The 19,089-nt window shown below is 33.8% G+C and overlaps 2 protein-coding genes across 3 annotated transcripts; one reads left to right on the top strand and one right to left on the bottom strand.

Moving 5' to 3' along the window:
* Positions 1–89: 89 nt before the first annotated feature.
* Positions 90–2,706, bottom strand: LOC112509311 (DNAJ protein JJJ1 homolog). Its single transcript, XM_025114195.1, has 3 exons — positions 1,019–2,706; positions 590–648; positions 90–491 (listed from the first exon to the last, which is right to left on the bottom strand). Exons 1-3 carry the CDS (start codon positions 2,699–2,701, stop codon positions 434–436), a joined length of 1,800 nt encoding a protein of 599 aa, XP_024969963.1. The 5' UTR covers positions 2,702–2,706; the 3' UTR covers positions 90–433.
* An 8,093-nt stretch (positions 2,707–10,799) lies between these two features.
* On the top strand, positions 10,800–15,160 carry LOC112509521 (phosphoserine phosphatase, chloroplastic). 2 transcript variants are annotated; one of them, XM_025114515.1, is made up of 8 exons: positions 10,800–11,059; positions 12,979–13,207; positions 13,346–13,478; positions 13,560–13,667; positions 13,946–14,039; positions 14,534–14,683; positions 14,757–14,810; positions 14,896–15,160. In XM_025114515.1, the coding sequence occupies exons 2-8, from the start codon at positions 12,988–12,990 to the stop codon at positions 15,019–15,021; spliced, it is 885 nt and encodes a 294-aa protein (XP_024970283.1). In that variant the 5' UTR covers positions 10,800–11,059; positions 12,979–12,987; the 3' UTR covers positions 15,022–15,160. The 2 variants fall into 2 exon arrangements, with proteins under 2 accessions (XP_024970283.1, XP_024970285.1); XM_025114517.1 differs by having other exon boundaries at positions 10,910–11,059; positions 13,042–13,207.
* The last annotated feature ends 3,929 nt before the right edge of the window (positions 15,161–19,089 follow it).

Raw genomic sequence — 19,089 nt, 5'->3', positions numbered from 1 at the left:
CATAATCATTTGAGCAACTTATTTTATACAAGCATAAATAGAAAATCTTAATACTGGTTCAAGATAGATGGCGTAACTTACTCCACACATAAGGAAAACGCTTGTGACTTTATTGCGAACGTAAATGGTACATGTGTAACTATAATAATCATCAAAATGCTTGCTACTCTATAAGAAGTACAAATAAAGAATATTAGAATTGGACATTAGTCCTTTGTTGATGACAGAGAAGTACCCAAAGGTGTATTTTGAAACAAATTTTGAAACTATTGTTCTCCATATCAAAACAACTTGCACTTGCAAAATTGATATCACCAATCTGGCAACATATAATCCTACTCTAGAAAGGATTGAATTGTAAAACAAAATTGATACCATTTAAGCCCCCAAACTCCTGGAATGTGAACTTCTCCGATATTCTTAGACTTCATTGTCACCGTGATTTGAGTGCAGCATGACCAGTGTCACTCAAATGTTTATGTAATTTGTTCCTGCCAGAGAAAGTGAGAAACAATATTAATAAGCCCAAGTGCCAACAGGTAGAGGTACGAAATACAGAAAATATTGACCTCAGACAGCTTGTAAATACCTTGAATCAAAGTCTATTCCACAGGTATCACATTCATGCCCAGAACTTCTTGATGTTCCCTGTGGTCAGATAAGAAATAATGTGATATTAGACCAAACAAAATCAAAGAGAAGCAACAAAATGCTCTTTCAAGGTGCGTTTGGTACACAGATGGAACTGGACAGGCAAAAATGACTTGTGAAAAAATTGTGAAAGTTTTCAGGATTTTGTTTTGAGTTTTGACGTGACAAAAAATGCAATTTTGTCCCATTCAGTCTTGTCCTGTCCCCGGTCAAAACCGCCAAACGTGAGACAAGAAGTTTTTGTTATATCCTGTTGCGCATATGAAACGCACCCACACTATTTCAGTAAACTAACATGGCTTTGTAGGTATAACAAAAGCAAACTATGTTAGCTTAAATACACATTGGTAAAAAAGATAGATAGTACCTTCTGTTTCTTTCCTTTAGAAGAAACTTTTGCTTTCGAACTCCCCTCCTTTTTATTGGCAACGTTCATTGCAGGTTCTTGCTTTGAGACCTTGATCTTTACTGTGGGTTCATCCTCTCCTCGGCCATTTTTCTCATCTTCTGCACAAGGTTGAGATGATGGTAGTTTCTCGATGTGTGAATCATCATCACATTTGTTATCTAGCTCAGCCTTGCTACTTATTTCAGGCTCATCAATTCTTTGGTGTTCTTTATTGTCAGCTCTTTCAGCCGTATCTTTCCTAACTCCCCTCTTTCTTCTACCTTTTTTATTATTATATTCCATCAAGTCTACCTCTTCAGCTTCAGCTTCAACATAAACTTTCTTTGAAGGCTTTGGCTTCCTTGTGGATCCAAGATTTTTCCTGCTCTTGGATAACATTGCTTCTAACACACTAGTCTCATCATCATTATCATCCATTCCCAGCTCTTCAATCACCCCATTGAGTCCTCCCCTTCCATCATCAGCAATATCAACAATTTCCTCCTCTGATTGGCTTTCTTGATCATAATCGTTCTCTTCCTCCTGAATTTCAACACCTTCAAACTGTTCTTTCAGCTTTTCAACCTCATCAACAGACACAGACGCATCTCCATCACCTGAAACCTTACCATCACTATCGTTCTCTTCGGTTCTCCGATCATCATCTTCTTCTCCAAAAGCTTCCCTCAATTCTGCCACTTTTTCTTTGTGCTTCTTAGATTGCTCATGATTCTTCCATTGTTTATCACTTTTGAACTTCTTCCCACATGCCACACAGTACAACTCATTCTTTCTCTCTTCCTCCTCCACCACCTCCTCCACCATCTCCTCCTCCACCCGTGCCCAATCAGGCTCCTCATACGCCCTCGCTCTCTCTGCCTTCTCCCTTGCGATTTCCTTCTTCTTTGCCCTTTCCTCCTCTTTCTTTCTCTGTGTTTCTTCATTCCTCTTCATCTGCATATCAATCACCCTCTTATCCCTCTTCTTCACAAACTCTGCCAAACCCCTAACTGTTTCATTATATTCCCTTCTGGCCTTCTTCCTGATCTTCTTATTCTCCTCCTCCATCAACCTTCTAGACTTCCTACTCGGTCCCGCCATTGCATCATATTCATCGGCCCACACAAAATCCATCACAGTTACAAACCCTAACCAGTACCCATAAAACGCATTCACTTGTGCATATGGACTATCCAAATTGCCCATCAAAGGTGCCTCTTTAACCACATTACCTAACCCTAACCTCTTCGCAAAATTCAATTCGTTATGATAGATTTTGTCAAACACATCAGCGTAAACCTTATAGAACCCCTTACCTTTATCCGAAAACCCCGAAAACACGGAATTAGAGAAGAAGCTAAAGAGATCGGGGACGATGGCTGAGGCAGAGGATGAATTGCTAGGGTTTGAACCAGAGAAGAGGATTTGAGAGCGATGAGAGTCGTACCAGGCGCGTTCTCGCACATCGGAGAGGACCTCATAAGCGTTGACGAGCTCTTGGAAGGAAGCGGTGGCTTCAGCTTCAGTAACGCCGGATTTGATTAGCTTGTCGGGGTGGCGTTGCAGTGCAAGCTTTCTGTACGCCGACCGGATTTCGTCCGCCGTGCAATCCCGCTGGAGACCAAGGACTTCGTACAAGCATCGCTTCTCCGGCGAAGTCATCGTTTCCTTCTCCGCCAACTAGGGTTATGATCCTATGACATGAGGTCTCCTGGTTTTATACTTTGTGTGTTTCATGATTATCTTGTCTGTTGTTTTAAAATTTAATATTATAAGTAAATATATACTATATTATAAAATATTTGATAAAATTTTTTAAAAATTATTTTTTTATACATCAAATACTGTTTAGATGCATATTACTTAAAATTTTATATTACAAATAAATTGTGCATACGCATAATTTATTAAAGCTCAATATTTGAACTCGTGTAACTAATTATAGATACACATAACTAAATAGAGGATAAACATCGTATTTTAAATATAAAAAATCTAAAATATAATTAAAATAATCATTAAATTCTAACAAAATATTTAATTATTATTTTTATAAAAAATTATATTATTAAATAAAAAATGAGTTAAAGAAATTACAAAAAAAAAAGAAATTTTAAATTGTTAGTTTTGGTACTAATATTAATATATATATTTTTTCAAATTTTTATGATATCTTCATATTTATATTCTATTCAAAAATAAAAAATTATCGTTTTTTTATCTAAAAACCATATAAAACCGTATTATAACATTGTCTAAGACAAAAAAAAAATAACATTAAAATCAAGATGTATCTCGCTACATTTTCATTATTAAAACGTAACTGTAAAATTAGCTCTATTTTAAATACTTATTCAAAAACTATTTTTATAAATAATATATATATATATATATATATATATATATATATATATGATTTTTCTTCCTCTATGATGCATGCAAATTTTTTAATATCATTACTTTGAATAATACACAGAAAACGCATATGCTTACATAAAACTATATATATGACATACAAATTTATCGTATAAAAAGTGGTGGGCAAACAAAAGAAGAGGGAAAAAAATTTCAACTGATATGACCAAGTTACATATAAAAAACGACTTATGTCACGCATTGAAAAACGACACATCATCGCCCTGGCGTATAAGATTTAAGACTTGTCCTCGTCACAACATCATCATACCACATCTCACGCCATTTTAAATATTGCCCAACAGTACGAAACATGTAAATCGAGTTTAAAAAATGGAGAGTAAATTATGTTTTTAGTTTTATGGTTTTTTAAAAATTATGGTTTTTATTCTTTTGGTTTAGAAATTGCGATTTTCATCCATATTGATATAGTTTGTAATTCATTGTTATTTTCGTCCTTATTATTACAATTTTTTTTATCTTTGTGATTTATAATTATTTATTATTATAATTGTTTGTACTTAAAAGGTTAGAATTAGTTCGTGATAAAAATAACAATAATTTATAAACTATATAAGCTAAACACATAATCTATACTATATTATAAAACATTTGACAAAAACTCTTAAAAATCATTTTTATGCACGAGGTACTGTTTATTGATGCATATTACTTAAAATTTAAGATTACAAGTAAATTGTGCATAAGTACAACTTAATAAAGCTCCATGTTTGAATTCGTGTAACTAATTGTAGATAAACATAATCAAATATTGGATAAACATCTTATTTTAAATATATAAATATAAAATATAATTAGGATAATCACTGAGTTCTAACAGGATATTTTAGTTATTATCTTTATAAAAAAATTATATTATTAAACCTAAATTAAATTTCTTTGTTACTAAACCTAAATTAAACTATAATTGAAAATTTGAATTAAGGACATTACACCAAAACACAAGAACTTTTAAAAAGGTTAATTTGATACTGATATCGGTATATATTTTTCAAAATTTTATAATATTTTATTCAAAGATAAAAATATTATCTCTTTCTCTCAAAACCACATAAAACCGTATTATATCGACATAAAAAAGGAATAAAACGAAATACTGAAATCAAAATGTATCTCGATGCATTGCACGAGTACCCTTCTAGTTATGTATAAATATAACTTATTAAAATTATATTTTTGAATTCGTGTAACTAACCGCAGATGAACATAATTTAATACAATATAAACATCTTATTTTAAATATAAAAAATTAAAATATAATTAAGATAATAATTAAATTTTAAGAGAATACACAATTATCATCCTTATAAAAATTATATTATTAAACAAAAATAAATTACTTTGTTATCATTACAAATTTTTAAAAAGTACACTTCATACAACTCAATCTATCATAGCCAAGCATATAGAAATACCCCTCGTGGTTGCATGAGCCTCATTCGCATAACAACCGATGCCCATATAATCATTTAATTGTAAGTATAAAGTGCGGTTTGATACGATTTATGTGGTATGGTTTGCGGTTTGGAAAAATGTTTAAACCGTACAAAACTGTAACGTGAACACTCTTAGGTATAGCTTTGATATAAGATATGGATTTAAGATGGGTGGGTGACATATTTGAAGAGCATATCAGTTATAAGCAATCCAATTGAGAGAGAGAGATCGTGAACTCAGGAGAGTGAGTAAGAAAAATTAGGGCTCTTTGGAGGATGGGTGGGGGTGGTTGAAATTGAGAAGGAATATTGAGCTCATTTTGAAGGTATTGATGAGATGATTATAATTGTATAATTTATAAAAAAAGAAACATTTTTTAATGTATTTTAGTTAATATATAATTATATGTGTTAATACGATAAATGTGTAAAATGAAAAATGAAAAAGAAAAGGATATATGGTAAATTAAATAACTAATTAAAATGGCAAAAAATGTAACTTGAAAATAAAAAAATTATCTTATTTTGAATTATCTTGTTGAACGTGTTACCTCTTAAAAATTCAACAATAACCATTTAACATGCTTTATAATATAGTATAGGCAGATAAATGGTAAAATGAAAATGTATGGATATAAAACAGATTCATTCGTATGTATTTATGATATTTAATAATATTATTAAATAAAAAAATATTCAATAATGAGCTCAATTTGAAGATACTGATGAGATGATTATAATAATATAATTTGTAAAAAAAAATGAAACGTATTTTTTAAATGCATATACTTCATATATGATTATTTGTGTTAATACAATAAAGGTGGTAAATGAAAAAAAGCAATGGATATAAAATAAATCAAATGACTAATTATAAGGGCATAAATGTAATTTGAAATTGAAGAGAACTGAGGTTAAGGTGCTTGGAAAGGTAGAGGTTGAAGATGATTTATTATTAATCTTAAAATAAATAATTTAAAAGACTGAGATTTAATATGAAGATTGTTTAAACCGATAAGATTTAAAGTAGGGTTTTTTGAGTAACCGATCAATATTATAAATAATTAGTTGTGTGTCTGTGCAATGCAACGGGATGTCAAATTTTCTAGTAAGCCTACAACTAAAAATAGTGCAACTATTCATTAAAAAGTACAAAACTTATTTTTAGACATTCGATCTTTCAGGGGAACCCTTAGAAATATTTAAACCTCGATTTTTTATAGTTGAGTACTCGTGCGATGCAACAAGATATAATCAAGTACAATGTAACAAATAAGGAATCGAGGTGAACTTTAGGGTGCGTTTGGTATGCAGACTACATGGGACAGGACGGGACAAAAAAAAATAGTCCCATGTTTGGCATGCCATGGACAAAAAAAACATGGGACAAGGTGGGACTATTTTTAATTTTAGTGGGACAAATCTTGATTTTTTTTGTTTCACCAAAAAAGGTGGAACAACATGAGACTAAAGTTAAAATGACAATATTTTGATTGATTTGTTGTAATTTTACAATTATTATATGATATAAAATAACATTGAACAACATTTAAGGGTAATATGGTCATTTTAATAGTTTTGTCCCGTCCTGTCCTAGTCGTACCAAACATAGGACAGACAATTAGTCTTGTCCCGTCCTGTCCTGTCCCGTCCCGTCTTGTCCCATCCAGTCAGCGTACCAAACACTACCTTATTGTACACAAGCATGAAAATCAATTATGTTGTCTAAATAATTATAATGAAGGAATAAACAAATATCTAGTGAATACATTTGAAAAATAAATAAATTATCTTGTACAAACCGAAATAGAAACCAATATTCTAATTAATTGAAATGACCAAAAATCAAACCCCACCGCCTCTAGATTAACTGCACAATAGTCCAATCTCCACTTTAACAGTTACCGTGAAAACATCCATACCAACATCTACATCCAAGGAGTCTACAAATCCAACCACCTTAATCTGATCAAAACAGAAGCTGATACAGAGCAACAACTGTTGAAACCATAAATGATCATGTAGGACATTCAAAGCCCAGAAACCATCCTAGAATAATAAAAATATATAAAGCTCTTGTGACCCATACACGAAAAATTAATAGCTCGAAATAGCAAAACAATCCTATAAAAATTTTGTTAACATAAACTGATAACGAACTTCAACTGAATGAATCCTTAATCACACTTGATGTGCAACTCAAAGAACCCTTTCCATTTGTTCAGTTTCCGCAAGTTAATAGACAGATGTGATGACCAACAAACTAAACAAAATTTTGGGTATAGCAAGATCAGAAAGTCCAACAAAAAAGAGAGTTACAGTAAATTTTCAGTTGTGGCAATTACAACACGGAAAATAAAGAACATACCTTTCATTATAAGTTGTTTATGTTTTGGTAGCTCAGGAGCTTTCTAGAAGAAAGATTTAAGCATTATCACTAACATGTTAAGGATGGAACATCATTGTAACCTATGGACAGTAGAGGCTCAATTGAAAATACTGTTAATATAAAAATGAATCATATCTTCCCACAGCCTGACTTTTATCGGTTGATTGTGGATCATTAAGTTTGTAAAACAGAATGAATTTCAACGACATCTGTTACACTGTATATAAATGAGTAAACCGAACTAGTAAAAAAATGATAGATATCATATTCATGTTAATGTCTATGGATGAAAAATCATCAATCTATTGAAGCTTCAAATATCCTCCTAAACCAAAAAAAATAACAATTAGACGTTACAACCACCTTGAATCACTTCAAAACCTAAAACCCAAAATAAATAAAGAAAAGAGCAAAAGTCAGAGATAGTAAAACAGTTTACCAACAAGCAGCCATAAATACAGGAAATGATAAGACTGGTGTTCGATCTAACAACCAAACCTAGTGTATTGCTTCAAACCTAAAACCCATGGAAGAGGAATCGATTACATTTATTTATACCGGGAAAAACATCTTTATTTACAATTGATTCCTTTTCTAATTACCAACAGTCAAAATGGAGAGTTTGAATTCGATAAAAACCGTTACCTGAGATGGAGCGATGGATAATCAAATCCGAAGAAGAATGTATAGAACCCTAACGTTATAATCATATGATTCCAGTAGAGAATTAGAGATCGATAGAACGAATTGGTGGAGAACTAACCTTGATAAGAACCCTAATCTTTATTGAATTCTAGGGTTTTGATTCTTACCTTCATTTAACACAAAAAGAATAGAAGATGAAGGAGGGAGTAAAAAAAATCAGAGGAGATGATAACTCTTCTATTATGTTTGATTTTTACTCTTCCCTCTCTTTAGTTCTCCATTTTCTCAGAATAGAGGCCATGCAGCAAGGAGGAACACCAGACGATAGGAGGAGAGGTGGCAAGGACGCCAGAGGGAGGAGGGAAGCAGTGATGGTGTTGGAACGTGAATCGCCTTTTTGAAAGGGAAGCATTGATGGTTCAACTTGTTTGAAATTGAAAAGAATGAGTCAAATTGTTGCAATTGGATAAAGAATCGGCGTCTTTGGGAGCTGAAATCGCTTTTTTGGGAGCCGAAATCAAGACTTATAAGACTTTATGTATAAATTTATATTGCTCTACAAAAAATAATACTTTATACATTTAAAGTTGTTTTTAAGACCTCCTGGAACATATAGGGGGTGTTCGGGTGGCGTTTGGTTCACAGACTCTGGAGGAATCTGAAGGAATTGGAATGTTGAATTCCTTTGACCAGATTCATTTCCTTCGTTTGGTTCATTCTTTTCAGCGAAAGGAATCTTCAGATTCCTATGAATTCCATTGGATAAAGGATTTTAACATTCCTTAGCAACTACATGGTATTTTGATGGAATGAAATCTCTATCTTTATTATACCAAATATGCTCTTAACCTAATATATTATAATCTCATAAAACTCAATATGATCATCGTCAACCACCTCTCGACCACTATTGATCTGAACCACCGTCGACCACCACCACCGACCACCACCGCCGACCACCACCACCGATCTGAACCACCGCCACCATCACCGACTACCACCGATCTGAACCACCGTCAACCACCACCACCGAACTGAACCACCGCCGACTACCACCGATTTGAACCACCGCCGACCACCACCGCTGACTACCACCGGTCTGAACCACCGCCGACTACCAACGGTCTGAACCACCGCCGACCACCACCGCCAACTACCACTGGTCTGAACCACCGCCGACCACCACCGGTCTGAACCACCGCCGACCACCACCGTCGACCACCATCGGTTTGAACCACCGCCGACCACCATCGGTTTGAACCACCGCCGACCACCACCGGTCTGAACCACCGCCGACCACCACCGGTCTGAACCACCGCAGACCACCACCGGTCTGAACCACCGCCGACCACCACCGGTCTGAACCATCGCCGACCACCACCGTCGACTACCACCGATCTGAACCACCGTCGACTACCACCGATCTGAACCACCGCCGACCAAAATTGATCTGAACCACCGCCGACTACCACGGATCCAAACCACCGCCGATCTAAGCCACCACTGATCTGATTCACCGTCAATCTAAACCACCGCCGATGAACCACCACCAATCTAAACCATGCTGACCACCACCACCACCACCACCGACTACCACTGATCTGAACCATCGTCGACCATCATCGAATACCACCTATCTGAACCACCGTCGACCACCACCACCGTCTACCACCGATCTAAAATAATGTCGACCACCACCAGCGACTACCACCGATCTGAGCCACCACTGATCTGATTCACCGTCAATCTGAAGCTTTGACGATAACCGACATCTGAACCACCATGGACCACCACCGATCTGAATCACTGTCGAACATCATCATCTGAACCACCACGGACTACCATCGATCTGAACCACCGCCAACTACTACCACTCTAAAGCACCGTCGATCTAAACCACCATTGACCATCACCGATATGATCCATCGCCGATCTGAACCATATATGACCATCGTCACCTGAACCACAATGGACCACCATCGATCTATATCACTGCCAACCACTGACGACTACCATTGATCTGAATCACCGTCGGACACCGCCAACCACCATCGATTTGAACAACCACCGCCGCCACCGCCTATTTGAACCACCGCTGACCACCTCCATCTGAACCACTGCGGACCACCATCGATTTGAATCACTTAGGACCACCACCATCTAAACCACTGTGGACCACCATCGATCTGAACCACCGCCGACCACCGTCGATTTAGTAATGTCGTTTGGCTTATGATTATATTTGGGTTGTGTATTTTATATTGTTTTACATATTAAATAATTATTTTATTAAAGTATTTTTAGTTTTAAAAAATTAAAATTTTTAAAAAATGGTATTTTGGTCATTTACCAAAAATTTATTCCAATTCTAAAGTTACATTCGGTGAACCAAACAGAAAGATTCCAATTTCTTAACAGATTCCATTCTAATGTCTGTCAACCAAACATGTAGTCAAACCTGACAACATTCCATTTCAATTCCTTCAAAGTCAAATTCTTTTAACATATTCCATTCCATCCAAAAACATTCTGCGAACCAAACGCCACCTTTATGTGTAAATTTATATTGCTCTACAAAAAATAATACCTTATACATTTAAAGTTGTTTTTAAGACCTCCTGGAACATACAGGGGGTGTTTGAGATTGCTTATTTGAAATAACTTATGCTTTTCTAAAAAAACACTTATCAATTTATTATAAGTCAGAAGAGTTTAACTTTTTAAAAACTGTTTATTACCGGTTTGACACCAATATAAATTGTTTATTTAAACACTTAAAAATGTTTATTACCGACGTCATACCAAAATGAGTCAACAAATTATTTTTATAAGCAATTTCAAACAGTTCAGTTTCTAACAACCGGCGTCCGTGGTTGGTGAGATTCAAGAAATAAATAAATCCCCAACAAATTCTTCAACTCCAAAACCAAAAAGATTCCAAGCACCATTAATGGAATCCAATACGATCCACATTTCTGCATTTTGATTCTTCAACGTCGGCTTCTCTCCAGCGATTAGAATCGTTGCTTTGAGTTGATTCGATTCTAGGGCCTTCCTCCTCATCCTCTCTTCTCCGTGTCTCCGATCTACTCTCTGCTCGTCTCGAACGAACAGGTACCCCAAACTTGATCTGCTATCTACTCTTGAAACCCTAACTTTTCTGCTGTTTTTGTTTGAAACCTTATCTTCGAAAGTTGTATTTAGTTTGCTAAGCTCATAAAGAATATATCATTTTTGTTGTTGTTCATGAAGAATGTAGTGTATAAGGGCAAGACACTGATAGAAAATTCTCTTTTGATTTTAAGAAAACTACCCGGGATTGATTGATCATTCAATGCCGGTATCTGTTCTTATACATCTGATGCTTCTTTGAATTGATTCTAAAAATAAGCATACAAGTCTACGATGATGAGTTTATTTGGTAAGAAACATCCATGTTGCTCTGTTGAACTATCAATTATAGTTGCCTTGTGATGGAAAACATCTTTATAGATGCCTTGTACAAACTGTTCAAATGTCCTCTACAATAGAAAAATACGTTTAACATGAAAACAAATTGTTCAAAGCTTACTCATGGTTGAGATTGCAGCAGCATTGCAAGATCTTAAAGTGGGATAATTAAGGATTCAACAGCTATGTATGTGCATTTTCAAGTTTAGAATAGCTGCGATCCAAGTTTGAATCTTAGGATATTTAAGAATTCAACAGCTATGTAAGAGCCGACATGTTGAATTTTAGAATTGATAGGGATTCTTAATTCTGTAAGAAGAGTTAGATGATTAACAATATGTAATAATGGAATATGAGAAAATTGTTCTTTGGAATAGACCCCATATTGATCATGCTTTGAAATAGGAAACGATTTCTTTTTGGTATTGATGTTTGGAAAATCTACTTCTACTGAAATATGAATGAATTTAACATATTTTCTTGTCTAAATATATTTAAATCACGAAAATTGTAATTTTCTGTCATTCAGACCTTAATTATATAAACAGTCATATTTCATTAACACTTCATATAGAGGGTTAAAATGATAATTTTCTGTTGATTGTGCTTACTATAGAACACTTGGTAAGCAATCATCTTTCAGTCATCATTATATCAGACAGAGTCACCTTATCAGCACGTACCCAATTTTTTTGGTGAACAACTTCTTAGCTTTTTTGACATCCAAAATCAACATGGGCTCCTTTCTCAGAGGGGGGAAAAGTTGAAGATTGAGAAGCAGCAGCTTATTAAACCATTAACTGATTATATGCTGGAGATTGAGGAGCATTGGGTCATAGGATTTTGATGGATTGAATTATGTAATTGTGAATGAACCATAACATGTTAATTGTTCTTGAATCAAGGTCTATTCAAAAGAATTTTATTTAAAAGAGAAAAGATTTTGAAGAAAGCAAATAATCCATGGATTGTTGTATCAAGGAGCTGCTGCTATTCATTACAAGGGATGCACGGCTGCTTCTATTTCTATGTACTTTTCTTGTTATCAACTTGGAAGAGTGCTCATTGGGAGTCTTGTGAACTAAAAAACCAAGTACCATGAAACTAAATTCTTAGCTAAGTTCTATGAAAACAGGGAAATATTTATAACCATGATTCAGTTTTGCTACCAGGCACTACTTTTTTCTTTTATGAGTATACTTCATATACGAACAAAATTGTTCGATACTATTTTACTATGTTATTTTGGCTGTCCTTTACATAGTGAATGGCAGTGCTGTGGTTTAATTCAACAAAGGGAGTTAGCATTTTATTATATTTTTACAATATTTGTTATGCTATCATAAAACAGCACAAAAGGCATCTTTTATTTGGTTGCACATCAAATTTGTTTTTGTACTGTATATTTGTATGAGAGGGATCGATTGGGTAATTCTCACATGTTTTTCTGGTGGAGCGTTTGTTGCATGTAAAGTGTTAAGTGGCTGCTGTAGATGTTTAATTCTAAGAATTGTTTGGTAGTTTGGTATTGAAGTTTAAAATGTCATATATTATAAATTTATACTTGGTTATCCTTATGCCAGATAAATTTGATGGAAGGGTTGATCAGTTCACGAATAATTCCTATTCGTGCTTATGGTAATCAGGGAAACACCCCCCTCTTTCCGACACAAACATCAAGCAGAAGAAGAGTCTTCTATGGTCCAATCAGGATGATGGGACCTTCCACATCATCCAACTCAAAAGCTGGTTCTGTTAAGCCATTAACAGCTTCCTCATCAGGTCGATTGGACAATACATTACCTTCCAAAGGTATATATACCCATAATGCATTTGACTTGGTGTTTAGTTGGTTGAAATAACAATGATTTAATTGAAAATGGAAAAGGTGACAAGAGATCACCAAGATCTTACTCTGTCATCTAACTGGGGCTTGTTTAACCACTTCAGAGGTTCTTGATATATGGCAAAAAGCTGATGCTGTATGCTTTGATGTGGATAGCACCGTGTGTGTGGATGAGGGCATTGATGAACTTGCTGAATTTTGTGGAGCTGGGAAAGCTGTTGCTGAATGGACTGCTAGGTTGAATATATGTTTTATACAGTATTAAGAATGGTTCTGCATTCAGTGAGGGTTTATATTTATTTTATCGTGTGTTGGCAGAGCAATGGGTGGTTCAGTGCCTTTTGAGGAGGCATTAGCCGCCAGACTCTCTCTTTTCAAACCTTCGTTATCACAGGTCCAGGACTTTCTTGAGAAGAGGCCCCCAAGGTATTATGTTGTTTCTTGCCTCGTTCATATTTGCTTCTTACCAAATCGAATAACCTTTTATTTATTTATTTCTTTAATTTTCTTTTCCTTCAATATAGATGTGCAATACTTTCTGCAGATAAGAATATCTGTGAATCCTAAGAAATTTTGTTCATTCCTCAAGCCATCCTACCTTAAATGAGAACTCAAGCTTATAAGATGTTATTACTAGGTAAGACGAAGGAATTCTAATATTTTGTATGCACATGGTTTTACTGTTTTTGCTTTTGAATTGGCAGACTTTCTCCTGGGATAAAGGAATTGGTCCAGAAGCTCAAGGAAAGTGGTAAAACTGTATATCTGATCTCTGGAGGCTTTCGTCAAATGATCAATGTAAGCAATCCAAGAATCAATAACTGCATTGAAGGTTTTCTTCGCTCTTCAAATTTTACATGTATTTTATTCATTAGTACCGTTTTCAACTTGCTTCCCTGAAAAGCTGAATCTATTAAAACTCATGGCTTTCGTCTAGAGTAGGACCTATATTCCAAAATTAGGAGATACATCTTGATCTTTCAGGTCAAATATGCCATTTTTAATCCAAAATAGACATGGTTTTATCAATTACTTTTCTATTGGCAGATAGTATTATTTTCATTGTTGTAGTCTCATTTCCCTTGAAACTAGATCATGTTATCATGCTATGCCAATATTTGACTTGCTTGCCTAGAAACTTGTAACAATATCTCATCTTTTAGTTTTATTCTCTTTATATCAATTTTTGACATATCCTGTGACAAGTTATCTGATTAGTGTTTTTTAAGAATGAATAAAACTACACGTGCGCAGTGAACTTATATCTCACCGTTTTTGCATGTTCTTTGTAGCCTGTTGCATCAATCCTTGGGGTACCAACTGAAAATATATTTGCTAATCAACTGCTATTCAAGACTTCCGGCGAGTTTTCGGGATTTGATGCAAACGAGCCAACTTCAAGAAGCGGAGGAAAACCATTTGCAGTTGAACTACTAAGAAAGGTTAGTCTTTTTGTCATCCATATTTCAGCTAGTCTAAAATAACTTCATTGATAACACCAAATGAACTTACCAGGCTCATGGATACAAGATGGTAGTAATGATTGGTGATGGTGCCACTGATCTTGAGGTAAAAACAACTCAAACTCTATTTGGTATTAGATTCAACTCAAAATCCATTTATTCACCAACTATTGATTTTGTGTTTTCCGTAGGCTCAGAAACCTGGGTGCGCCGACCTATTTATCTGCTACGGTGGGGTCCAACTTCGCGAGGCAGTCTCTGCAAAAGCTGGTTGGCTAGTGTTTAACTTCAAAGACCTGATTAACTCTTTGGAATAGCAAGTGAGCACTTTCTCTAATACAGCATAATATTGCAATTATTTGAAAACCATAATTATTTTTGTGGACATGAATTAAAATTATATTTTGCCCAAGATGATCAATAGAAAAAGGGTGTTAAGGTTTTGATGTCTATTCACATGATTACTGGGATTGAGGATTTTGGGATAGCAAATTTGTATTCCTTCTTGTGAGTGCCAAGGACATTGAATCTTCATGGTGCCCAATATAGGGTTTGAATCAACCATAAGGGTGGTGCCTGATTGGTTTGAGTTTGGCTCTAAAGGTCAAAAGTACCAGGAGGTCACATGTTCAAATCCAGGGAGGAATAAAAATCCTTTTGTGGTCACGGAAGTTCAAATGCGGTGACTCCGGGTTATCTGCAAAGCAGATGGTCGTCCTGGGATTAGTCAGCTCACATAGTGGGTTGGATGTCCAGGTTAATAAAAATAATAATAATATAGGGTTTGGTTAGAAACATTTCTAACGGATTCTTCAAAATGGAAAAGGAGAGTATTTGCGAGATTTTTGGCTGATTTTGATAAGATTCTCCGAAATGGAGAAAGTAGGAGAGATGGTTTAAATTTCTCCAAATTTGGAGAATTCTCTAAAACCAGTTTGTTTTTCGGGATTTGGAATTGGATTCCATTCCACTCTCACCTTTTTGTTTAAAGGAAATTCCGGAATTGAAATCTGGATTTCAATAAAATCCCACAAACATTAGAATTAGAAATCCCATGCGGAAGTTGGTATAAACGAACACACAAAATATTTCAAATCCTTTTACGGGAAATTTGAATCCCTCAAAATGTTTCCTTCAAACCAAATGGGTATGGGCTCTAAGACTGTTTAGTTTGCGAGTTTTGATGGGATTTTGGTATTGCATTTCATTATAATCCTGTGTTCGGTGTAAAGGAAAGTTAGAACTGAAATCCGACGGTTTCAATGAAATCCTACGAGGTAACTTGTATTCTATGGGATTTGTTTGTGACGATGTTTTAGCATATGTTAAAAACATTTTTTTAATAATAATCAATTAATAAAAAATAAATTATTTATAATTTATTTTTATAAATTATTTATAAATAATGAAATTCAAATCCATTCCAAATCTTATAAAATAAAGATTCCAAGTTCTTTCAAGAAATCTAAAGCAGGGGCCTTTGGTTTGATAGAATATTTTAAAGTTATTTGGATTTTTTGAAAAAACTTGAAATTAGAAAAACAAAAAAATACTTGAAATTAGAAAAAACAAATTATAAATAGTTATTAGAACAATTACATTACCTTTTATTAATTGATTATTACAAAACAAATATCTTAAACATATTTTAACAAATTATTATAAATAAATCATATGAAATACAAAGTTACCAACTACTCATGGGATTTCTAAATCCAATATTTGTGGATTTCAATTCCGAACTCCCATTTAAACCAAAAACGGGATTGAAATGGAATTCAATCCAAATTATGCAAACCAAATGACCCTAAAAATAATTATAAAAAGAGAGAAATAGATTTTATTATTATTCTAACCCATTAAGAGTCAATTAAATATTTAGGAAATATAATTTTTTATAATTAATGTATTGAATGTTTTAATAACATAATTAGTGTTATAATATAATAAAATTAAATGTAAATTTTTTAAATATTTTGATTTTTGTTTTTCCGTCTTTTTTTTTTGAGAACCTGTTGAAGATACTCTGATTATTACCTGTGTCCTTTGTTTGGTGGTGGTTAATAAGGGTTTGGTCTCAGATGGTGATTGACAATTATAGGTTACTTACACATTAAAGACAAGTTTGATGTTATTTTCCCCCTTTTTTTGTTTTGATACATTATGGATTATTAATTGATGCTCGGGTTTCGTTGTCATGACAGACATAATAAAACAAGAAAAAGCCAACGAAATAATATTTGTTTTCAAATCAAAATGGAACATATTCTAGAAATGGTGTTTGATTTCATAATGTTTATTCATAAACATAAAAAGTACCCAAAAAACAAGATTTTAAATAATTTATATCTGAGTTAATAGTTCTAAATAAGAATACATTAACTTATCATCAACTAAAACCGACTTTAAATAGAAAAACTCATATATAATGGTACAAGTTTTTTTTTTATATTCTTTTATCACGTTGAAATGATGAAACTGCTTTAGAATATGAAGTGCTTTCTGGAAAATAATTCGGGTTTTGAATGAATCCATCCATAACGTACATATATGAATATGTGTGTTGCCTTCTTTTTACAAAAAAATACATCTTAATATGCATATTAAGTGTTCAAACAAGCTATTGAACTCTACCAACTTATCCTATAAACACATATCGCAATAAACTATGTCGCAACCAATAATACGTCATCTATGAGTCGCATTCTTAATTTGCGGCGACTTCCGAAGTTACTTCTCACTTCGTCTTCACAACTTCACCGAGTCGTTACGGCATATCAAAAGTCATTTGGTTCAATAAGTCCACAAGTCATCACTAATCACAAATTAGCCCTTGAACTTGCACTTCTATAACTTCACAATATTAGCCATTCACTTGCAATATCCATTAAAAACTAGCTCAAATTTTGGGGTATTACTTTAAGATGTCGTTTACCAAACGCTTACCAAGTCACTTTACTTTACCGGATGAATATGGCAAGGGCTAATAATCTTACTCGGTAAGAGCGAAGACAAGAATCGAGAGTCTTATTGGGTAAGTGAGAACGAGCACTCTTACAATGGTTAGTGCTTATCGGGATAAATTGTTGCATACGATGCGTTTCAGTGAATAAAATCTTACCCGATAAATAAGCGATAGTGTTGAAATTTACAGATAAGTGCTTACCAGGTAAATGTTTAGGTAAATGGCCCCTAAGTTATTTCTCTCAATCACGATGCATAGTGTTTGGTGTTGTGAAAACATTGAACTGATTATGAAAATGTTTATCATTTTTGTATTTAAATTGTGGATTTGAATGTTTATTTCATTTGATAAATGATACTATTGATTGGAACATCATATATAATTCAGTATTAGGAAACTTAATCAGGTCGGGATTTCACAGTTTGATCCATATCATGAACTTCTACTATGTTGAGCAGTTGACGTAATATAGTAGTTTGTTGTTTCACATTTATGTCCAATAACTCGTATTATTATTGAGCCTTAATTAATTCTATATAGGAATAACTTGTTTTTTTTTAACGTTTTTGGTTTTTTCTCTTGATAGGAGGGCCCTCCCCCCTCTATATGCTGGCTATTCCCCTACATGGTGAAACCCATACTGGATTAATTAGTTTTCTCTGCCACATCATTAAAAAGAACAGTAATACAGTTTTAAGATCTGAAAAGTTACAACCATTATAACATGATAATGATTGATAATAATTGAAGGTGATGTGGTTTGTACTCAACGTCTGTTAAAATGTATGATCAATTGAAGCTTAATACTTATAAGCAAAGGTTCTATACAGATTCAAAGGTTGACCATCTATACGATACAAAATTCCAATACACCCAACATGATTTAAATTCAAAAGATAATAAAGTTTAGTTGGACTTTTAAGACAAAATATCTGATTATATATATGAACTAGCATGTGGTGCGATTTGCATCATGATTTTGTAATTCAAAACCGCAAACAAACCACTTAGTGCATTTCAATAGGAATGAAAAATACAATATGTGCATTGGTAAATTCGGAAAAAACCATTTGAATATGCATATGTAAACTCATGTTTTCTTTTATCAATGACTGGCATATGAATCATTTATTCATATGTACTCAACATTTTTATCCTTTTTTTTTATATATATGATACATCCTATGTGTGTAAATATATGTGTGTGTGTGTGTATATATATATATATATATCTATATAGAGGGTGGTTCAAATACTAACCCAATATTTTGTGCAAACTTTGCTAACCCACATCAACCAATAATGTTGCATCTTTGGGTTTGATTAAAATGTAACTTACATATTAATGATAAGGGTATTTAGGTCATTAGTCATTCTTATGTAACTCCCAAATATTTTAATTGGGAGTTACAAATCCTAC

This window comes from Cynara cardunculus (genome assembly GCF_001531365.2).
Source record: "Cynara cardunculus var. scolymus isolate 2C chromosome LG 3, CcrdV1, whole genome shotgun sequence".
Classification (NCBI taxonomy): Eukaryota; Viridiplantae; Streptophyta; class Magnoliopsida; order Asterales; family Asteraceae; genus Cynara; species Cynara cardunculus.
Note: the sequence above shows the minus strand (reverse complement) of the source record. Positions and strands in the feature narration are given on the sequence as shown.